At 37.6% G+C, this 25,044-nt stretch overlaps 1 protein-coding gene across 5 annotated transcripts in view; it reads right to left on the reverse strand.

Annotated features, from left to right (window-relative positions):
- Nucleotides 1–25,044, reverse strand: part of SBF2 (SET binding factor 2) — a 530,998-nt gene that overhangs the window by 414,375 nt on the left and 91,579 nt on the right. For all 5 annotated transcript variants that reach the window (XR_004026025.1, XM_030794550.1, XM_030794549.1 and 2 more), the window contains exon 2: nt 9,321–9,406. Coding sequence is in view for 4 of the 5 variants with exons in the window: in XM_030794550.1 (XP_030650410.1) it covers nt 9,321–9,406 (86 nt within the window). In the remaining variant the exon portion in view is untranslated. The remainder of the gene's footprint in view (nt 1–9,320; nt 9,407–25,044) is intronic.

A 25,044-nucleotide genomic window follows, 5' to 3' on the forward strand; every position in this document is an offset into this window, starting at 1 on the left:
TTCCATCTTACAAAATTCACAGTCTATACACACTAAACAACTTGCCATTCCTCCCTTTCCCCAGCCCCTGGCAACCACCATTCTACTTCCTGTCTGCATGAATTTGATTACTCTATGTCTCTCATATAAGTGAAATCACACAGTATTTGGGGTTTTTTTGTTTGGTTTTTTTTTTTTTTTTTGGTTGTTGTTGTTGTTTGAGACAGAGTCGCACTCTGTCGCCCAGGCTAGAGTGCAGTGGTGTGATCTCCGCTCACTGCAAGCTCCGCCTCCTGGGCTCACACCATTCTCCTGCCTCAGTCTCCCAAGTAGCTGGGATGACAGGCGCCCACCACCATGCCCGGCTAATTTTTTGTATTTTTAGTGGAGACGGGGTTTCACCATATTAGCCAGGATGGTCTCGATCTCCTAGTATTTGTGTTTTTTTGTGATTGGCTTATTTCCCTTAACATAATGTCCCCAAGGTTCATCCTTCAGGTTGAACCTTGCACAACACAACAAATGTTGGCACATGTTGTAACATGTGTCAGAATTTTCTTCCTTTTTAAGGCTGAATAACATTCTGGGGTGTGTGTGTGCGCGTGCACGTGTATCACACATTTCACTTGTCTATTCATCTGTCTATGGACATTCAGGTTGCTTCCACCATTTGACTGTTGTGAACAATGCTACTATAAACATGTGTATGAATATCTGTTTGAATCTCAGCTTTCAGTTCTTTTAGGTATATATCCAGAAGTGAAATTGCTAGGTCATATGGTAATTTTATTTTCAATTTTTTTTGAAGACTCTCCATACCATTTTCCAAGTGGCTGCCCCATTTTACATTCCCACCAACAGTGCACAAGAGTTCCAGTTTTCCCTAATCTTGCTAACATTTGTTATTTTCTGGGATTTTTGTTTTGTTTTGGGGCTTTTTTTTAGAGTTGGAATCTCATCTATCACCCAAGCTGGAGTTGCAGTGGTGCAATCATAGCTCACTGCTGCCTCCAACTACTGGGCTCAGGTGACCCTTCCACTCAGCCTCCCCAGTTGCTGGGACTGCAAATGTGAGCCACTGTGCTTGGCTTTTTTTTTTTTTTAATAGCAATAATAATGGGCACACAATAGTATCTTATGGTGGTTTTAATATGCATTTCCTTAATAATTGGTGATGTTAGCATCTTTTCATGTGCTTGTAGATCTCCTTATCTCATACTTTTTAACAGCTGTACTATGTTCTGATGAGTGGCTGTGGTACCGCTAATTCAACGAGTCCCCTACTAACGGTCATTTAGATAGTTTCCAATCTTTTGCATACAGGTAATTCATACATACACATGTATATAAGTAACCATACAAATCAGTTGGTTCTAGATAGATCGTTTATGCATATTTTTGATTCACTCCTTTTCACTCTCAAAAACATTCTGGTTTGAATAAGACACAGTTACCCTAGTTTCAGATTAAGGATAAGATAAATTGCTGAAAGTGAAATTAGGCAAGAACTAGCTGTGATTTAACCTTCCAGGCTATTTGTTACCCAGAACTTACCTCATATTAGAAATTTAGTGTTAGAAAAAGATATTTATATTTACCACTTTATTATAAAGGATACAACTAAGAAAGAGACCAGTGGAAGAGATATACAGAGTGAGGTATGGCAGGGACCATGCCCTCTCTCAGGTGTACCGCTTTCACAAGACATTAGTGTGTTCATCGGGCAAGCACAGTGGCTCATGCTTGTAATCTCAGTGCTTTGGGAGGGCGAGGTGAGAGGATTACTTGAGGCCAGGAGTTTGAGACCAGCCTGGGCAAGACAGACTCTGTCTCTGAAAAATAAGAAAATAGCTAGGCATGGTGGCATACACCTGTAGTCCTAGCTATTCTGGAGGCTGAGGCAGGAGATCGCTTGAGTCCAGGAGTTAGTGGTTACAATGAACTAAGATCACACCACTGCACTCCAGCCTGGGTGACAGAGTATGTAAGATCCTGTCACTTAAAAAAAAAAATGTGTTCATCAACCCAAAAGCTCTCTGAGCCCTGTTACCTAGGGGTTTTAATGGAGGTTTCACTAAGTAGGCATAACTGGTTAAATCATTGCCATTGGTGACTAAACTCAATCTCCAGCCCGTCTCTCTCCCCACTGGGGGTGAAAGTTCCAACCCACTAAATGCATAGTTGCTTCCTCTGGTGACCAGCCCCCATCCTGAAACTATTTAGGGCCTCTCAACCCAAGAGCCATCTCACTGGCATATAAAACACAGTAAATTACAAAGGTTTCAGGAGCTCTGTGCCAGAAACTGGGGACAAAGACCAAACATTTATTTTTTCATTATACCACAAAGACTAAATTAATGAGGTCAAAAAATAAAATGTTCAAGGAAAATTAAGATAAGGGAAACAATCTTTGGATTCAGCATGAACAGTATGGCAGAGGAAAGCTATTTGCTCAGTAAATCTGTTTCCTTCTTCTCCTAAGCACACATCTAGGCTCTATTTACCAACCTCCTATTACAGCTAACTGGCTTTGTGACTGACTTCTGATTAATAGAATATGGATAATATATACTGCCTCCAGACATATCCCATAAAACTAACTTTTACTATCCTTCATGCTTTCTCTTACTACTCTGCCGACCACCTACTGCTGCCCAAGAAGACCCTGAGGACTGTAACCAAGTACCCCCATTTTTCTGGAGGTGATTTAATTATTCTCTTTTTCCTCTCTCTCCTCTCTCTCTTCTCTCTTCCCTTTTTCTCTCCTCTCTCTCTCTCTCCCTGCCTCCCCTCTCCACCCACCTCAGAACTTACACCTACTAGGAGGGCTTGCTGAAAGCATGTCCACTTGGCACCTTTTACAACTTTTCCCAGGAAGATGCCAACCCAACTGCCTAGTAGATAACTGCCTGGTAGCTGGGAGACCCCTGCCTTTGCTCATCTCCTCCCCTGCCTTATAAAAATGCCTGCTTTCTGCTCCAAAGGTGAAGTGGGATATTTAAAGGAAGAACGCTTTGTGCCTCTTCCCCCAAGCTAGATTTGGAATAAACTCACTTTTTTTTTTTAAATCAGACATCACTCTCATTAATTGAACTCTATATTCAGTGGGCATCTAACTTGCTTTTTGGTTACAAGACCACATTTTGAAAATGGCAAACCCCACTCCCATCTACCCTACTGCCACTAATTAGCCTTTACGTAAATAAGGAAAAAAAAAACTTCTATTATGTTAAGTTACTAAGATTTCCAGGTATATCTATTACAAAAGCTAGCATTACCTTAACCAACTCAGCAAAAATTAACTTCAACTTTGTGATTTCAGAACAGAGAGGACATAAACTATACTTCAGAATAAATCCCTGAAATGTGCGTGAGATAGAGGTATGAAATGAGAATAAGTAACAAGAAATTGTAACATTACAAATATTAAAATATTAACAGATGATCATCTAATAACATCCCTGTAGGAAAAATATTATTATCAGAGAGAGTAAATTAACTTCGCTCAAGGCTTTTAAATTTCAAATCCTGTATTCTTTCTACTGAACCACATTAGTCTCTTAGAGAAATTGGGACAGCAAATGAAGACTCACTGAAAACATTTTATAATAAAGAAGAAATAGGATAGTAGCTAAAACATAAAGTCAAGAAATTTTTTTTTGCTAAAATTATAGATACAATGGAAATAGGATGAATAGAAATAGAATAGTAGCAAAAAGGAACTGGAACTTAAGAAGTACAGAATAAGCCATAAGGGTGATATGACAGACAAGCACATGAGAGATGAGTAGCAGTATGATACCATGTAATGAAGTCCAGGCTGCCTGCAAACAATACACAGATGTAGTGGGTCAGGCCTATGTAGCTCTACATCTTCCTCAGGAAGTTCTCTCTGGTCTTAAAGCACCAGGTAGAGCAGAACCCTAGCATGACAAGAAAACTTTGTCTAAAGTGGTTCTGAGAGCAGTAGTGAAGTATGTGACTGTAGGGGAAAGATTTTCTAGCATAACTGAGGGTATCGATGCACTGGCAAAATAAGCAGAATTGAGAGACACTGGTTCTAGTACAGTATAAACAAACCATTGTATTGAGTATGGAGGAGTGTATTAGAATCATAACACCAAGATTAACTAATCTCTTCCTCAGAGATGATAAAATAATCTACTACCTCACATGCACCTTCCAGACTTCATCAGGTTCCCTGCCCTGTTGTTTTATTACTTCAAAGAGACAACAATCTGGGAATGGGTACCAAAAATACGAGCTCAAACGACCATTTTCTAGCTTAAACCCCATTTATATCCACTTGCTTTGTTGTGAACATAACTTTTAAAATCCTTTTTATAGTTCTTAGTATGTTTTAAAAGCCATGTCTTCATACTTCATAGCAGTATTCTTAAGTTTTCAGCCTCAACTCTATGCCAAATCAAGAGTCCTTCCACACACCATTTATACCAAGCTTTGGACCATCTTTAAAACTGTGTATTTTACCTCGCACCCTACCTCAGTATAGAGGCTTTAGATTCTATCTACAGTATCTACCATACATACCTTTTGTAAACTTTTTAAAATCTGTCTTCTTCTATTTCCCAAACCTCTCTAGCTGGATAGTATCTGCCTATCTTTATTCTAAATAATTACTTATAAATCTAGCTTTATATACTCACATGCAAGAACTTAAATTTTTACTTATTATATTTCATTTTCTTAAACATCCCATAACTCCTGCCTTTTAAAATGTTTGTGAACGCTGATTCTGTCATCTCATTCTCCTTTCAAGCATATTCTTCTACAAAAAGGAAAAGTCACTTCTAACCAAACAGTATTTACATCTATGTCAGATGGATGATTGCTACCCATTTATTGTATGTATTGCATTCTAAACAGCTTAAAGAATTAAAGCATTACATGGTACTTATATTCACCTCTCTGCCCGCAAATAACATCCCATATTAAAGCTACTTTTCCTATGTTACACCTGCACAATGTGGAATACAAGCTCTTTTTCCTCTCTTCTCCTCAATCTACATTTACAGAAGACTGAATTCATAGGGCAGGTAGTCAAATCGCTAGTGTATAATTTAAATAACAGAACTAATTTCTTAAGAACATTAAAGTTAGAAATTCTAACTGAACGCTTCTCTTTTTCAAGCCACAAAATTTATTTATCACAGTACTTTAGTCTTCTAAAAAAATCAGGTACGTCTAACAAAAACCTTAGTACAGGCATGCCCTATTGAGATTGTGGCATATTTTCTGAATAATGATATAAAAAAATTCACTCCTAAGGCAGGGCATCTTAAAAAGGAGCTAAGGTCAGCTGGGTGTGGTAGCTCACATCTGTAATCCCTGCACTTTGGGAGGCCAAGGCAGGGGGATCACCTGAGGTCAGGAGTTCCAGACCAGCCTGACCAACATGGTGAAACCCTGTCTCTACTAAAAATACAAAATTAGCCGGGTGTGGTGGCACATGCCTGTAATCCCAGCTACTTAGGAGGCTGAGGCAGGAGAACTGCTTGAACCTGGGAGGTGGAGGCTGCAGTGAGCCAACATTGCGCCACTGCACTCCAGCCTGGGTGACAGAGCGAGACTCCGTCTCAAAAAACAAAACAAAACAAAAAAAAAGAGCTAAGGTCAAAACAATACTATTTTGCTTTAATTCTTTAAGCTGTTTAGATGTCTCTGATCTAGTCAATAAAAATATTGTTCCTATAATCAGGAATAGATTGTTAACCATAGAATGCCTCTGAAAAACAATTTAATTTTCTTTGAAATGCTGTCACTAAAATTAACTGCAACTTTATTTATATGACTGTCTGTGGTTTTCATGTATGCCTAAAAAGCACAAGAGAAAGATAAAAATATCCCAGAATTGGAAAAGTAGTCATTATGTTTGGTTTAGCTTACTTTCATATTTTTATTTTTAAAATCCATCCGAATTAAAGTTTACCATTTTTCAACAGAAAAATAGAAGGCAATTTCTTTATGTAAAAATGGAAAAAGAAATTCAGCATCCTCTAAATTAAATTTGGAATTTGATTAATTAGTGAATGAATGCCTAAAATCCTTTTCCACCAGTTGTAAGGCTGAACATATCTATTTTTCATTTAGAACTTAAATACATCAATTATATGTTCCCTGGGAAGGAGAAGTGGCAATAGAAAGTAATTTGAATATAATATTATATTCTGAACCCATGTGTGTTCTCAGATAAAATAAATAATAAAGTTCGTCCCTATTCAATAACACAGCCTTCTCTTAACATTTCTCAACCTTAGTTCTTCCAAATCACAGAATTCTACATTTACACTAAAAGACTAACCATTTACACTAAAATGCAAACCATAGCTAAAAGTGTCACTCCCAGAAATCTCTCAGATCTTGGCTGACACTAAGAGTCAAAAGATCAGGGTTTGAATCCTAGCTCTGCTGTATCCTAGCTGTCAGATCTCAGTAAAGTTATTTAAACTTCCTAAGCCTCTGTTTACTTATTTGTGAATTAATATACTACCACCATTATGTATGTGAGTTCACCACAATCTATTAACCCTATACAACTGTTAGATATTAACATGAATGTTATATGCTAATGTTGTTCCACCATTGTGGAAGGGGTAAGAACTTTTCCCATAAATCATCAGAAAAGGGTCACGACTACACTGGAAACAACAAACCACTTAAGGACTAAGCCAGATCACCTTCAATTAGACTAAAATTTTATTATGTCTATCTTTGGTCTTGAAGCCGCAGGGTTAGATCACATAAGGCATCACAATTATTCAAGTTATTGCTGTTCATATACAGAATATTCACACTCCCTAAAGATATGCAAAAATAAGGCAATAAAGACTAGACAATAAAAAATTAATAGTGATTTATTCTGTTTTTAAAATGGACTTTGATAGATGTAAGATAAATTTATTTTGTACTTCACAACACCATAGACATTAAAGAATTGAAATTGCGATCCATTATGGAAAAAGGAAAAGGAAAAAGAAAATTTCTGACGTAATCCAACAGATTACTCTTTAAATATTAATCTAGCCACAAATCTCGAAATGCTACGCTAAGAATATGCCAAGAAGTCATCTAGGAAAATCTTAGGGAGGAAAAGTTCTGTCTACCTCTTAAGCACCTCCATTTCACTATTCTAGCAGCACATGACTCCACTTATTGGAGAGACATTTATAGCACTTGAACATGGCAGTGTCTGTCATACAAAGAGAAAATATCCATTTACTAAGTAGTAAAATCAGTATGTTTCTCTCCCTCGCTACTAGAGAAACAAGAGAGGTATCATAGGTATCTATTCTCTTGGTTTTCAAAACAACACTATCCTTTCTCTGTTCTGGCTAAATAGCTATGCCAATCCATGATTTCTCTCTCCCTCTATGATGTCTGTTGTTCTTGAAACTTATGAAGGTGAGTCACTGCTCATACTGTTAAATTGGTATAGTTTATATCTCTCCACACTTTGATGTGAATGGAGGTAGGAACCCACAAAAAGTTCTAACAGGCCCCTAGCACCAAAAATTTCCCCTCAATCACACTAATAGGGACATTGAAACAGGGTTTAAAAGCTTGTATAGAACAAATGCCTGCTTATTCACACCGTAAGGTCAATTACTGGTATTTGCAGGCATATGGGGAAAAAGAGAAAGGAATGCAAAGGGCTCTCCAAAAAGCCATTTTCCTTGGATCCTCACATTCCTTCCTCATTTTTAATGCCAAAATTCAAGATTTACCCCCTCTGTAGGCCTACAGAACCCTCAGCTTTCTTTACATGGCTGAGTTATAACAATCAAAACTAAGCACTCAGCAATGTGTCCTTAATTTTCAGTGAAGCAAAACTGGACAGTTATTAGCTAGGATGAGAAAATTCACAATTTCCAATACAAAATATGTAATAGATATTTCTGATCCATGCCAACAAGACAATGAACAATTGTTCCTGTGGGTAAGGTGCTGAGATATGTTGAACAAACAACAATACTAATTAAACAACTGGACAACTCATTTATGGAAGACATTGTTCTAAGCATTTTATGTGTATTTTTTCCACTTTATCTTTACAACAACCTATGAGATTAATATAATCATTATCCTCATTTTATAGATAAGTATTCTGCTGGCTCAAAGTAGTTGAGCAACTTGTCAAAAGTCATACCATGCAGCTGAGATTTTAACCTAGGCACTCTGCTCCAGAGCCTGCACTCTTAAGTATCATATTATACCAAATGTCTTCTCAACAGGACTGCTTTGAAGACACTGCTTCTATGTGTTTATGTGTGTGCATATCCATAAACACAATATAAATAAGTACACACACACACCCCCAGTAAATTTGGAGAACCAAACTTCACAGACATATTACAAAGTACTTTAGTAATCACCTTTCTAGTCCCTCATTTTACCACCATGGATCCACCACCAGATAGAGTATCTTGGGCAGCATAAATTATGTTCAACCAATAAATTCCTTTAAAATGGGTAACAACAACAACAACAAAAGGAGTTGAACTGCACTATTACAAAATAACCTTCAGACCTTGTAGCTAAAAACAGAAGAAATCTAATTTGTGATTTTAAGATCAAATTCAAACCATGACTGGTTAACATTAAACGAACTTTTGGTTTTTTATTTATCTGTGTTTTTTTGTTTTGTTTTTACTAAGACAATAACCTGGACATTTTCAGGAAAAAAAATATGTATGTGTATCCCTGAAGTTACTAAGGCTAAGACTTTTACTAAAGAAGCAGTGGAACTTTTCTGCTTTTAAGTATATGAAAATCATCAATTTCATCTTTTTGAGATGGAGCCTCGCTCTGTCGCCCAGGCTGAAGCGCAGTGGCACGATCTTGGCTCACTGCAAGCTCCGCCTCCCGGGTTCACGCCATTCTCCTGCCTCAGCCTCCTGAGTAGCTGGGACTACAGATGCCTGCCACCATGCCCGGCTAATTTTTTGTATTTTTAGTAGAGACAGGGTTTCACCGTGTTAGCCAGGATGGTCTCGATCTCCTTACCTCGTGATCCGCCCACCTTGGCCTCCCAAAGTGCTGGGATTACAGGCGTGAGCCACCGTGCCTGGCCCTCAATTTCATCTTTAATATTGGAAATTTAAATGAGAAAAAGAAGAGCAAAATAGGCATTCTAGAATTAATATATTCAAAGATGACTGTACTTCAGGGACTAGGAGGGAAGATAATTGTTTCTAGTACAGTAATATCTTACAATTAAATTATCAAATCATTTAACAGCAAATGTAACATAACTGTAAAAATCACTGTGACAAAAAAGAAAAATAACATTATAAATATGCAATAATACAACAACCACTTACCAACTCAATTCCCTGTGGAAAAGGTGTATCATCCCAGTCCTTCTGTGGAAATCTCTGGATTATTTTCCCCAGACCTTCTCCTGATCCTGTTAATAAAATCAAAGTGAATCAGTTGTGGGATACTAAAAAATACAAATACTCATTCTACTCTTACTTATTTCTAAATGAATATTTGGTAAATAAGTTAATAAACTGATTAAACATTTTCAAGTTTTAAAAAACATGTGAGTATGCACCATCTAAACATTATACAGTCGGACCTCCATATCCATGAGTTTTGCATCTGAAGGAGACACCCAACCATGAATTGAAAATATTTGGGATGAAAAAAACAATAAAATTAACAACGCAACAATTTAAAAATGCAAACCTTAAAAATACAATATAACAAATATTTCCATACCATTTTCATTGTATTAGGTATTATAAGTAATCAAGAAATTATTTAGAGTATATAGGAAAATATGCATAGGCTATATGCAAATACTGTACCATTTTATATAAGGAACTTGAGCATCCATGGATTTTAGTATCCGTGAGGGTTCTGGAACAAATCCCCTGCAAATACCCAGGGATGACTGTACTGAAATAATAGGCAATCTCTATTCTATAAACCCTTTTTTTTTTTTTGAGGCAGAGTCTTGCTCTGTTGCCTAGGCTGGAGTGCAGTTGTATGATCTTGGCTCACTGAAACCTCCGCCTCCCGAGTTCAAGCGATTCTCCTGGCTCAGCCTCCCGAGTAGCTGGGATTACAGGCATCCACTATCATGCCCAGCTAATTTTTGTATTTTTAGTAGAGACGGGGTTTCACTATGTTGGCCAGACTGGTCTTGAACTCCTGACCTCAAGTGGTCCACCTGCCCTGGCCTCCCAAAGTGCTGGGATTACAGGTGTGAGCCACGGCACCTGGCCACTATTCTGTAAGATTGACTGATACATATGAAAAGCTAAAAAAACACTAGCCAGAGGCATTGAAATCTAGAGTCTCTACCACATTATGGGAGTAACTGCCCTTTGTGCCCCAATAAGGAAATTAATCCCAAATTGAAATTTAAGAAGAACTTTTCTATGGAGATGAAATAATTTTAAGTAACAAATGAAATGGCATCGCTAACACTAAGTTTCAGTTATGGGCTATAAATACTGTTACTGGTTAAAGTTTTTGAGGCTGGCCTGGGAACTTGACCATTGTTTTGACAGGGTTTCCCAACATCCGCACTACTGACATTTGCAGATGGATACTTCTTTGGGGGAATGGGGATTGACTTGTGCATTGTAGGATGTTTAGCAGTATTCCTAGTCTCAATTCCCAGGTTCCAGTAGCACCCTCTACCACCAGCAAGATGTTACAATGAAAAACGTCCCCAGATGTTGCCAAATGTTCCCTGGGTTGAAAACCACAGATCTCTATCACTGTTGTTATCAAATTATCCTGTGACACCAAAGAAGGAATCAACTTACCATTGAACTTTGGGGATGTAATTTGTGAGTAAATTGGGGATGGAAGGTACATGTTAAATCTAAACTAATTCTTGCTATAGTTTTCTAAGATCTTCATGTTGCTTGCATATTCTACATGTTGTCCTAGTTCATATGAAATGAAGGCAACAATATTCTGATTATTTGTTTTGTATACCTAACTTGAGGAAGTCTTCACAACAAATTCATTTTGTTAATATACTTTAAAAATCATCCAGTATTACTTCTGAACCTCATCTCTATGAATGCAACTTCTCCCTTGCCCCTCACCTAAAGTGCAATCAATTTATGGCCAAATTTTTATGTTTAAAATATAAATGGAAAGTGACATTCACTTTATTGACCAACTCAGAACTGTATTCTGAAACGAGGTCAAACCAAAATCCATTTGAAAAAGACAAAATAAAAATATTCTCAATTAAAATTAATAATTGCAGCAGTACAATAACTTATCTATCTCTTGTTATAGGGGAATGAAGGATTTTGTTAAGAGTAAACCAACTTTTTCTCATAGGCACTCATTCTTCAAAATCCACCTCAAGCATCTCACTTACGACATCCCAAGCAGGGTTAATGAAACAAATTGCTAGGTGTTGGAGGTACACAAATGAAAAAGACATAGTCCCTATCCTAAAGGAACTCGTAATCAATTCGGGGAAACAAACAAATGAACTGATAATTTCAGTTATGTTATCATAATAAGCTCAATGATAGAAAGACCATACAAAACTTTCTGGAAGAAATGACAGCAAGCTTACTTCCTTTCAGTAACCAACTTGTTTCCCCAAGCACCTGGCATACTGAATTCCTGGCATATAGTCTATACTGAGTAAAATGTTTACTTTAATAAATTCATTGGTACTGACTGAAATTGTTTTAAGTTTATTGCTCCCTTCTTTTTAAAGAGATAAATTAATGTACTTATTCTATCATGTTTAATCATGTCCCTATATTGTTTATTCAGTTCTGAAAGCCATACCCAATGTATTTTAGGCTCAAGAAATATTTATCATATTAATTTTTTTTTGGACAGGGTCTCACTCTGTTGCCCAGACTGGAGTACAGTGGCACAATCATGGCTCACTGCAGCCTTGACCTCCCAGACTCAAGCGATCCTCCTACCTCAGCCTCCAAATAGCTGGGACTACAGGTGCAGACCACCACAACCAGCTAATTTTCATATTTTTTGTAGAGACAGGGTTTTGCCACATTGCCCAAGTTGGTCTTGAACTTCTGTACTCAAGCAATCCACCCACTTCAGCCTCCCAAAGTGCTAGGATTATAGTGTAAGCCACCGTACCCAGCCCAATCATATTAACTTTCACTAATTATAAAAGTAATGTTAAGTGCAGAAAGAATTTTAAATACATAAAAATATAAAGAAGAAATCACCCATAATCCCACACCTGGAGACAATTATTATTAACATTTTGTACTATCCATTTATTCCTAGGTTTCTTGCATAAATATATATATATATTTTTTTCCTACAGAATGAATACCACACTGAACCTAACTTTATACACTGGCTTATTAATATTTTACAAAGGGCCTTTAATGTTGTTGAACATACATTTTCTAGTTTCTCACTATTATAAATAATACTACAATAAACATCTTTATTTACAAATCTTTATCCTCATCTCACTTTTCCTGAAAAAATACTCTTTTCCAGATTCTACCTCTAATAAACTGTAGCAACTGTCAGCAAATGTCTGAGGCATTCTGACAATATTTCTTTCTCTTACTGAAGCTAGAATTGGTGTGTATTCCTTATAAGAACCTAAATGAGACTACACTACTGTAAGAGGCACTTTGATAGATTGAGTTCTTTGAAACTAGTAGAGGATCTGGAAACAATTACAGTCATACTTGGGAGATACTGCAGGTTTGGTTCCAGTCCACAGCAATAAAGTGAATATTGCAATAATGTGAGTCACACAAATTTTTTGGTTGTTTACACTATAGTGTAGTCTATTAAGTGTGCAACAGCATTATGTCTAAAAGATGTACATGCTTTAATTTAAAAATTCTTTATTGCTAAAAAATGCTAACAATCATCTGAGGCTTTAGCAAGTTGTAATCTTTTTGCTGGTAGAATGTCTTGCTTCGATGTTGACGGCTGCTAACTTATTAGGGTGGTGGCTGCGGCAATTATTGAAAATGAGACAACAGTGAAGTTTGTCATATCGATTGACACTTTCTTTCACAAAAAATTTATCCATAGCATGCAATGCTGTTTGATGGCATTTTACCCACAGCACAACTTCTCTCAAAAATTGAAATCATCCCTCTCAAACCCTGCTGCTGCTTTATCAACTAAATTGATGTAATATCCTAAATCCTTTGTCATTTCAACAAAATTCACAGCATCTTCTCCAAAAGTAGATTCCATTTCAAGAAACCATTTTCTTTGCTTATCCATAAGAAGCAAAGCTTCATCCGTTAAAGGTTTTATCGTGAGATTGTAGCAATTCAGTCACATCTTCAGGCTCCACTTCTAACACTAGTTATTTTGCTATTTCCACCACATCTACAGTTCCTTTCCCCACTAAAGTCTTGAACCCCTCAAGGTCATCCATAAGGGTTGGAATCAACTTCTTCTAAGCTCCTGGTTAATAGGTTCATATTTTTACCTCCTCCCATGAATTATGAATGTTATAATGGCATCTAGAATGGTGAATTATTTCCACAAGGCTTTCAATTTACTTTGCCCAGATTCAATCAGAGGAATCACTATCTATGGCAGCTATAAGCTTATGAAATGTATTTCTTAAATAGTAAAACTTGAAAGTCAAAATGACTCTTGATCCATGGGCTGCAGAATAGATGTTGTGTTAGCAGGCATGAAAACAACATTAATCTCCTTATACATGTCCATCAGAGCTCTTATGTTATCAGGTGCACTGTCAATGAGTAGTAATATTTTGAGAGGAATATTTTTATGAGCAGTAGTTGTCAACGGTGGGCTTAAAATATTCAGTAAACCATGCCATAAATAGATGTGCTGTCATCCAGGCATTGTTGTTCCATTTACAGAGCACAGACAGAGTAGATTTAGCATAATTCTTAAAGGCACTGGAATTTTCAGAATGGTAAATGAGAAACAGCTTTAATTTGAAGTCACCAGCAGCATTAGCTGCTAAAAAGACAGTAAGCCTGTTCTTTGAAGCTTTGAAGCCAAGCATTTACTTCTGCTCTCCAGCTATGAAAATCCTAGATGGCATCTTCTTCCAACAGAGCCTGTTTTATCTACATTGTTACTGTAGTGTGGCTGCCCTCATCATCTTAGCTAGATCTTCTGCATAACTTGCAGCAGCTTCTACATAAGCACTTGCTGCTTCACCTTGCACTTTCATGTTATACAGACAGCTTCTTTCCTTAAACCTCATGAACCAACCTCCAGCTTCAAACTTCTTTTGCAACTTTCTCAGCCTACACAGAATTGAAGAGAGTTAGGGCCTTGTGCTGAGGATTAGGCTTTGTCTTAAGAAAATGTTGTGGCTAATTTCATCTATCCAAACCACTCAGACTCCATATTGGTAATAATGCTGCCTCATTTTCTTATCATTTGCATTCACAACTTGGCTGTTTGGTACAAGAGGCCCAGCTCTTGGCTTATCTTGGCTTTTGACATGTCTTCCTTACTAAACGTAATCATTTCTAGATTTTGATTTGAAGTGAGAGATACGCAACTCTTCCTTTCACTTGACCACTTAAAGGCCATTGTAAGTCATCAACTAACCTAATTTCAATACCGGCGTGCCTCAAGGAATAGAGTGGCCTGAGGACAGGGAGAGAGATGATGGAATGGGTGGTCAGTGGTGCAGTCAGAATACATAAATCATTTATGGATTAAATTTGCCACCTTTCATGGGTGTAGTTTGTGGCATGCCAAAACAAAACAGTAATATCAAAGATCACTGATCACATATCACCAAAATACATATAATAGAAAAGCTTGAAAACTTGTGAAAATCACCAAAATGAGACACAGAGACACAAAATGAGCCCAAGCTGTTGGCAAAATGGAGCTGACAGATTTGTTCAACATTGGATTGCCACAAATCTTCAATTTGTTAAAAAAAAAAAAAAAAACCCACCCGCAATATCTGTAAGGCACAATAAACAAATAATAATAAATAATAAGCAAAGAACAATAAACCAAAGTATGTCTGTCTACAAAAAGGAGATTTAGTCAGAAAATTTTAAGCAAAAAGTAAAGCCAGGTGCACTGGCTCACACCTGTAATCCCAGGGATTTAGGAGGCCCAGGAGCGAGGAGGCCAGAAGTTTGAGACCAGCCTGGGCAACATATTGAGACCCCATCTCTACAAAAATTAGCTGGGAATGGTGGCACAAACCTGTAGTCCCAGCTACTCGAGACTCAACTGGAACCCTTGTGCATTGTTGGTGGCAATGTCAAATGGTGTGCCTACTATGGAAAATATGGAATATGGAGGTATGGAGTATGAAGGCTTCTCAAAAAATTAAAAATAGAACTATCATATGTTCCAACAATCCCATTTCTGGGTATATTTCCAAAGGAATTAAAAGCAGGATGTTGGTCAGGCATAGGGGCATGCTATTGTAATCCCAGCAATTTGGGAGGCTGAGGCAAGAAGACTGCTTGAGCCCAGGAGTTGTCAAAACTGAGAAATTAATATTTATCTGCATTTTGATTGCGACCTGTCACGTGAGGTTTTATATACATATGAAACAGGGTTAAGAACATGGACTCAGGATCCAGGTTACCTATACTCTAGTCCAGTTCCACCATTCCACCCTGGGAAAATTACATTACTTCTCTGTACTTCATTTCCCCCATACAAAAAATGAAGATACTATTACCTAACTCTTAGAGCTCTTGTGAGGAAGAATTTAAGTTAATGTGCATGTAAAATATACACCAGTATGAGTAGGTGCATGTTTCTCAGAATAGCACTCGAACCTGAACATAATAGTTGAGATTACTGAGCCGGTCTGAATAATACAGTGTAGAGAAGAAAACTATTATTGTTCTAGACAATTATGTTATTAACAATGAAGAATGGTGTTATATAAGGTCTCTTGGTGGCCACAGGACTCTTGATTTACTGGAGTTACTTTGGAATGAAACATGTAAATCCCTTTTTAAAACATGTTTAATGCTGTTCTGTACCTGTACAAAAGATTTTTCAGACTCAAGTTTTTTTTTTTTTTTTTTTTTTTGAGACGGAGTCTCGCTCTCTCACCCAGGCTGGAGTGCTGTGGCACGATCTCGGCTCGCTGCAAGCTCCGCCTCCCGGGTTCACACCATTCTCCTGCCTCAGCCTCTCCGAGTAGCTGGGACTACAGGCGCCCGCCACCACGCCCGGCTAATTTTTTTGTACTTTTAGTAGAGACGGGGTTTCACCGTGGTCTCGATCTCCTGACCTCGTGATCTGTCTGCCTCGGCCTCCCGAAGTGCTGGGATTACAAGCGTGAGCCACCGCGCCCGGCCCAGACTCAAGTTTTATCCCTGTTAAATTTCTTTAGTCAGCTCAGTACATGCAATTTTTGGATCCTATGTCGGTTACCCAGTGTATTTATATCCATTTTTTATTTAATTAACTTAGTTTTTTTTAGTTACAGATACATACTACAAAATGCAACCATTTTAAATTAACAGTCTGATATATATTGACAAACTCTCAATAAAAACAATTGCAGTAGAATAAAAACAAAAATGGAGAAAATGGAAATTATATTAAAATATTGCTTAAGGAGTTCCTCCAGAAAATATTTCCCCCAAAAAATTCATCAATATTGGCATAAGTCCAATTATAATTTCCCAATAATAATCAAAATTTCCTGAGGATAAAAGTCTTGGTCAAAACATGCTATATACACATTACTGACACTGGCACCAGCGCTTCTGTTCCATTCTATCCCAAAACAATCTGCATGGAACTTCAGCATTGTACCTAGCACCTGTTCTTCTCTCTTCTTCATTAAGAATATCATCTCAGAAGAAATGGCTAAAGCAAAAGCACAACACTAGAAAATCAGACTCTTGGATACATGCATTGATTTACTCATTTTAATAGAATAGAAGCCGATCTAAAGAAACCTGTTCAAAGACAGAACTAAGATGAAGGCCATATTCAATTTGCAAGTTCCAAGTTTCCCGTTTGTGATTTGGAAAATCTGCTTTTGAGCAAATGATTTTTTTTTAAATGTTATTTTCATGTTCTCTAGAAGACCTGTGTTATAATGCCAAGACAGCCAGAAAATCAAAGTTCACCAAAATAAGTAGATCTAATTGTGCCAGTATAGACCAACTTTCAAAAGATAAGGAAAATAAAAGCTGTTCATTCACTGAAAAGAAAGCATGCAGGAAATCATTCTACAAAAGGCTTTCATATTTGATCCATTTAGCATTTAATGAGAGAAGTCTGTTTGTTTCAACTGACATAAGCCTTTTTTGTGGTTATTTAAAAATTTAGGTAGGAATGTAATGTGATTTTCTGATTTTCCAGTACAATCTCCTATTATTCAAAAGGTTTATTTGGAACACACAAGCTATTTTTCCCAGACTTAAACTTAGCAAAGAGCCCATAGGCTTTTACAGAAGTGAAAAAGATGCATTTTTACTGACTCATGCCTGTAATCCCAGCACTTTGGGAGGCCAAGGCAGGCGGACCACTTGAGGTCAGGAGTTCGAGACCAGCCTGGCCAACATGGTGAAACCCTGTCTCTACTAAAAATACAATCACTGGGTGACAGAACGAGACTTCATCTCAAAAAAAAAAAAGGCATTTTTAAGTTGATGAGAATACATAGCGAACAAGGTATGTCATTAAAAATAATAAATAGCAGCTACACAGCTTTAATCCTTATAAACTCACAGTTCATTGAGAATGTATAAATCCAGCAATCTAGAGAATGTCAACACTAAGAAAAACTGAGAAATGAATACAAACTGAAATTAAAACTAAACATATGATCTAGCATTTTGATGAAATTCTTCAGACTGCATCATTTTACTGAATTAAAATGTCTTCTTTAACAGCAGTGAAGAAAGAATGGTTGGCAGTCTGGAATGCTGTGAAAACTATATGGTTGTACATCAACATTTAAGAAAAGAAAGTCTTATCAAGTCCCTTCTCCAAATATGCATCGAATGTGTTCCTACCCCCAGCATCATTCACAATCACTCTAGTAGTTCAAACTCCCATCATCTTCACCTGGGTAACAGCAGCAGCCTCATCATCTCCCTGCTTCCTGTTTCACTTCACTCCGAGTCATGTTCAAGTTTCCGGCAGTCTAGAAATAAGCTCTGCAAAATCAAAGTTCTTCACCCTAACTTCTCTGATCAAAATAATTCAGTAATTCTCAAACTAGCTACATAATAAAATAGTCCAAAATTGGCTGGGCGCAGGGGCTCATGCCTGTAATTACAGCACTTTAGGAGGCCGAGGCGGGTGGATCAAGAGGTCAGGAGATCGAGACCATCCTGGCTAATACGGTGAAATCCCGTCTCTACTAAAAATAACAACAACAAAAAATTAGCTGGGCGTGGTGGCGGGTGCCTGCAGTCCCAGCTACTCCGGAGGCTGAGGCAGGAGAATGGCATGAACCCAGGAGGCGGAGCTTGCAGTGAGCTGCGATTGCACCACTGCACTCCAGCCTGGGCGACAGAGCGAGACGCCATCTCAAAAAAAAAAAAAAATTGTCCAAAATCATTATCTTAGGGACTTCTACCTCATCCAAGGTGAATTAACAAGGTCTGAATTTACCCTCCAACCTACAATAACTAAAAAAAAACAAAATCTACAAAACAATGGTTTTCAGACACCTGACATCAGGCAACAGAGGACAGTGAACCCAGAGGGAAAGAAAACAAATTATCTGAACCCTATAATTGCCCCATCTTACTTCTTGGTAAGAGTTTCCATGCAGGATCTAGATGCTTAGCTGGGGTGGGGGTGGTGAGAAGGGGGTGCAGTTTCTAGACCGCAGTTCAATCAAGGAAAATCCAGGAGAAGTCCTGGTAAAACTGAAGCAATTGAGTTGGGAATCTAGGGAACCCAAAGAGGTTAGGGTTCAGAGAGTATCAAAGAGAAGAGAGATTAACAGGGAGAAAGAAGTTGAGAGACCTGCAGAAGGCTGAATGAAGCACACGAAAGGAACAGAAAGGACAATCCCTAGAAATCACACAAAGCCAGGGACTGTTTTTGTTCCCAACAGCCAAGAGGAAAAAACGAAAAAAACTTGCATAATTCACTAGGCATCACGCAGAGAACCCAGAGGGTATTGCCTCAGTGTGAAAAATTAACCCTAGATAAAATGCTGCTGTAGTAGACCTACCTAACAAAGCTGGGAAACGAGCCTCAAAAAGATCAAACTATTTCCAAGTGACTTAATTACATCTCAGAACGAAGTTCAAGAATATTTACAGGAACACAGAAATATCCAGCAATTAAGAGAGTAAAATTCACAAGTCTAACATGCAAACAAAAATCACTAGGCATGAAAAGAAGCAGAAAAGTATGGGCCACAAGGACAAAAATCAATCAACTGAAATAGACTCCAAAATGATGCAGGTATTAATTAGTAGATAAAGATATTCTAAATTATCATTATGTTGCATATTCTGAGGAATATAAATGTAAAAAATATATTGGATATAGTTAATGAATTAGGCACTACAAGGAAAAAAAGGTTAATGGTGTTACAGTGATAGAAACTTCCAAAATGAAACAGAGAAACAGACTGGGAAAAAGACAAAAAAAAAAAAAAAAACAGAGCTGTGCAACAACTTCTAGTGGCCTAATATGCATGTAACAGGAGTCATGAGTCCCAGCATGGAATGGAGGGGATAGAGATATATCTGAAGTAATAGTGGCCAAATTTAATGAAATTTGACTTTTCCAAATTTGATGCAAACTATAAACACACTGATCATAGAAGCTCATCAAATCCCAAACACGAAGAACACACAGAACTCACAAAGGCATATCATAATAAATTACTTAGATATGAAGATAAATATCTAAAAACAGCTGGAGAAAAAAGATACATTGTGCAGAGTAACAAATATAAGAATGACAGCAGACTTCTCATTATAAACAGTACAAGCTAGAAGGCAGTGGAGCTACATCTTTAAAATACTGAAAGGAAAAAAAAAACAACCGAACATTTTATACCCAGAGAAAATATCCTTCAAAAAAAAAAAGCTGAGTATATCTATATAATCAAATATTATTTGAACATAAAAAGGAATGAAAGCTGGGTGCGGTGGCTCACACCTGTAATATTACCCAGCACTTTGGGAGGCCAAGGCAGGCAGATCACAAGGTCAAGAGATCGAGAACATCCTGGCCAACATGGTGAAACCTTGTCTCTACTAAAAACACAAAACTTAGCTGGGTGTGGTGGCAGGCTCCTGTAGTCCCAGCTACTCAGGAGGCTGAGGCAGGAGAATGGCGTGAACCCAGGAGGTGGAGGTTGCAGTGAGCCAAGATCATACCACTACACTCCAGCCTGGGCGACAGAGCAAGACTCCATCTCAAAAAAAAAAAAAAAAAAGGAATGAAGTACTGATACATGCTACGTATCATGGATAATCCTTGAAAACCGTATGCTAATTGAAAGAAACCAAACACAAAAGGCTACATATTGGTATGAATCCATTTATAGGAAATGCGCAGAAAAGTCAAATTCAAAGAGAGAAAGTAAATTCATGGTTGACAAGGGCTTAAGAGGGTAAAGGGAGTGACTGCTAATGGATATAGGGTTTCTTTGCGGTGATGAAATATTTTAAGTAAATAGTGGTGATGTCGCATGTTCCCACTTGTATGTGGAAGCTGAACAATGAGAACACATGGACATAGGGAGGGGAACAACACACACCACAGCCTGTTTGGGGGAGGTGGGAGAGGGGAGAGAGAGTATCAGGATAAAATAGCTAATGCTTGTGGGGTTTAATATGTAGGTGACAGGATGATAGGTGCAGCAAGCCATCATGGCACATGTTTACCTATGTAACAAATCTGCACGTCCTGCACATGTATCCCAGAACTTAAAGTTTAAAATAAATAAACAAATAAATAAATAGTGATAATGGACTCTTTGAATATACTAAAACCACTGCATTTTACATTTTAAAAGGAAGAACTTTATGGTATGTAAATTATATCTCAATAAACGATTTTCTTTAATGAATCTCTGATCAGACACAATGGTATAAACTCATTTCTTCTTGCTCTTCCCCACTAAGTATAAGCCTATAAATAAAACAGGAGGCAACCAAAGGAGAACTCTGAAAGGTGGTAAGAAGAAAGTAAACTGTTTTGTAACCCTCGAAATGGAGGAACAACACAATGGCAGGACATCTTACGTATCTCTACCAAACAGAAGAAGGCAACCCAGGCCTAGCATGTCCCAATCCCCAAGCTAACAACAGAAGGCAGCCAAGGTAGGCTCACTCATCTCCCAGATCAAACAGAAGTTCCACTAACAACACAGGGAAAGCCCAGAACCATGAGCAAGTGACAGACAGCCACAATGATAATAAGCAGCCAGGGAAAGCACTTTCCTTCACTCCTGGCTCTGACTCCCTTCCCTCAAAGAGAGATACCATGTGAGTAGGAATCACCAGCAAGAGAGACCCCATCAGAATAAGCAGGATGGCCTGGGAAGCCTCTGTCACCACAGACCTGAGGCTCTCCTACACAACCAAGAGATATTGAGGTGTCCAGCCTGCACCAGCAAGAGGTATCTCGCTGTATCAAGTGACCTCGGCAGACATTTTGTTTCTATGGGCTTAAGAATTCCCTCCACAATCCAGAAACACTGGGGTAGTCAGAGGACACCAGTAAGAGAGACTCCACTGTAACAAGCAGTCTGGCCCAGGGAGCCTCTTTGTCCTCATGAGTCAGAATCTCTCATGTTCTCCCCAGTGACATCAGGGCAGTGAAATAGCACCAATAATGAACATCGTGCCACACAAAGTAGCCTGGTCCAGCAAAACCTCTTTGTCCCTGTAGCCTGAGAGTCCCCTCCCCCACCAAGAGACATTAAACAGCTCAGCCTGGGGAATGCTTTCTGCCACCTCAGGCAGCACCAGTGGGAGCTCTAGTGCTGCCTGAGGTGACAGAAGGGCTATATTTAATGGCCCCAGCATTAAATAAACAAAACCAAATAACCAAGAAAATCAAAATAACACTGCAAAGGCTCTGAAAATTAAACTGCCACTGGAACAACAGCCTACAAAATTAGACTATGGTCTACACACTAACTCTAAACACAAAAACTAACGTAACAGCCAAAATGTCCAGGATATAGTAAAAAAGCACCCATCACACCAAGAACCAGAAAAGATCACAACTTAAATGACAAAAAGACAACTGATGCCAACACAGACATGAATCAGATGTCAGAATTATCTGCAAAGATTTTAAAGCAGCTACCTTAAAAATACATTAAATCATAAACTCTCTGAAACAAATGAAAAATAGAAAGATCAGCACAGAAATATGTTATAAATCAAACAGAAATTATAAAACTAAAAAATAAAATATCCAAAATTAAAATCTCACTGGATGATTTCAATAGTAGAGTGAAAATGGCATAGCATAGAATCAGTGAACTTGAGATGAAATCAGTAGAATTTACCCAGTCTGAACAACAGAGAGAAAACAAATTAAAATATAAAGAAAAGAACATTGGGGACCCACGGGAGGTCCATAGACCATAACAAAAGATCCACTATTCATATCACTGGAGTCCCAGAAAAAAGAAGAGGAAGAGGGGAACTAAAAGAATATTCAAACAAATAATGGCTAAAACACTCCCAAATTTGGTGAAGCACCAAACATATTCAAGAAGTTGTGTGAATCTCATACTGGATAAACTCAAAGAAATCTACACTAAGATACATCATAATTAAACATCTGAAAATTAAAAACAAAGAAGTATTGAAAGAAGCCAGAGAGAAACATTTTACCTACAGGATAACACCAATTCAAATGACAGCAAATTTCTCATCAGAAACCATGAAGGACAGAAGAAAGCAGCACAACATTTTTCAAGCGCTGAAAGAACTATCAACTATGAATTCTATTTCCCGCGAAAATACCCTTAAGGAATGAAAGAAAAATCTAGACATTCTTGGACCAAAAACAAAACAAAACAAAACACTAACATTGAAGATTGGCTGAAGGAAGGTGTTTAAACAGAAAGGAAATTACAAAAGAAGCAATACTGGAGCATCAGTGGCAAAACAAAAATACAAATCTAAGTCATCCTCAATCTAGTACTTAAATACTTCTCCAGTCCAATAGCTGGTGTTCTGATATCAATTGGCTCTAAACCTCTTCCCAGGGCAATGTTCTTCATGCTTATTCCAACAACCTTTAAGATTGCTTAAAACTTCTGTGTCCTTGAAGCTTACTGCTTGCCTGATTTGCAACCTTTAGTTGCCAGGGTAGGGTGAGGAGGGACCAGAAGGCACTGTCAGAATTGATTCTTTTTTCAACACAAAACTTAATCTGAGTATGACCCTAACAGATAAGTTTAGTCCTAGGGCCCTCTCTCCTAATAGTTCCTTTTCAATGGGAAAAAACTAGATCATACAAGGGCAAGCTCAAAGGCACAATAATTAATATTTGTTCTCACTGTAACAAATGGAAAACAAGCTCAACCCTCTCTCACAAGCACTTATTTAACTACTTAAAGAAAACTACTGTGTCTTATCAAAGGTAAATATGATATCCATTTCCCTTAACTTCTGAGTACAAGGGCCTATTAAAACACCACTACATTAAAGCTATCAACAGTAATTATGAATAAACAGAAATCATCTAAAATATAAATACCTTCCCATGGTTTATATACTCAAATTAATCTAAGAAAGTCCTCAAGAAAAACACTGCCATGTTTTGAAAAGAATACTACATTGGTAATCAGGAGATCTGAGGCTTATCTTAGCTCTGTCACTAAGTGGTGACCTTAAGCAAATCCTCTAACTTCTCTGAGCCTTGGTCTCCCACCTGTAAAGTGATCTTAGGTCCCTCCTGGCTCCAAACTTCCAGGCATGGTAAACCAACAAAAAATGTGAAATACATACATCTACCACTAGATGGCACAACACTATGATTGCTGATCTGAAAAGCAGACCAAAATCTCCTCCAGATAGATTACCTTGTTAGGAAAACTATACCAGTTTAAATTATACCAATTTAAACTAAGCCTCAATAACTTGTCTGCTGGCAAAGAACTCCCGGCTACTTCATAAATACTTTTATTTTGTATGATGTAGAATGAGAAACCTCTTTCTGAACTAGTTACAGTTATCATGAACCAAACTGAAAATTTACAAAGACATGCTTATTACATAATTCTAAGAAAATAAGTTTACAACAAAGGAGGGGGTGAAGGAGGCGGTGAAGACGTGTGGCAGGAAAGAACACAGGTGGAGGGACAGACGGGAGAAAAAAAAAGAAGCTGGTTTTTGGCAATTTCTGCAGTATTATCTATGCCTATCAAGGTATTATGAAAATGTATTACCACTGTACCACAGAATATTTAGCCTCCCTTGATAATTCAGCAGAGAAAACACTGCCACATTAAAATTTCAGACAAATTTCTTGGAACCAGCTTTAAAAACATTAATATATTGGTAGTATCTATAAAACATTGATCCTTTCAGAATAAAAAGACAACTGAAAATCTAAAACACAATTCTCTACTATGACTTACTGTACCACTTTCACTATGTCTAAGTTATATTTATGTTTTCCTCCAATTGAAGATAAGACTAGTACATAGCAAGTGCTTAGTTTCAGCACAGATTTTTAAAATACAACATTTTTAAACTAGGGAGGAAAGTTATTGATTGAAAAACAGCAAAGGCTATTATGTTAATTTTCCTTAAACGAGAAATTTGTATGTTGCATAATGCAACTGGACATGATACACATAAATTTCTCATTAAAACTCATTCAATGTGTCCCTATCAATGTATTCCCTAACCCTAAGTCAATAAAGGAGAAGCTACAAAAATCCTTAGTTCTCCAGCAACCTGTGCCTTCAAAATCAATTAGGCCTTTCTCATTACACAAATACAGGTGACAAATTTCTTCTTCCCAAATACAGTTTAAACATGTCCCCTGCCTACAATGCTGTCTTCTCCACAAATTTCTGTTTTTTTTTTTCCCATCTCTAACTTCCCATCTGCAACTCAAAGTTCACCCTGGAGCATCTACAGCACAGATAATCCA

The sequence above is a fragment of the Nomascus leucogenys genome, chromosome 15 (genome assembly GCF_006542625.1).
Source record: "Nomascus leucogenys isolate Asia chromosome 15, Asia_NLE_v1, whole genome shotgun sequence".
NCBI classification, from domain to species: Eukaryota; Metazoa; Chordata; class Mammalia; order Primates; family Hylobatidae; genus Nomascus; species Nomascus leucogenys.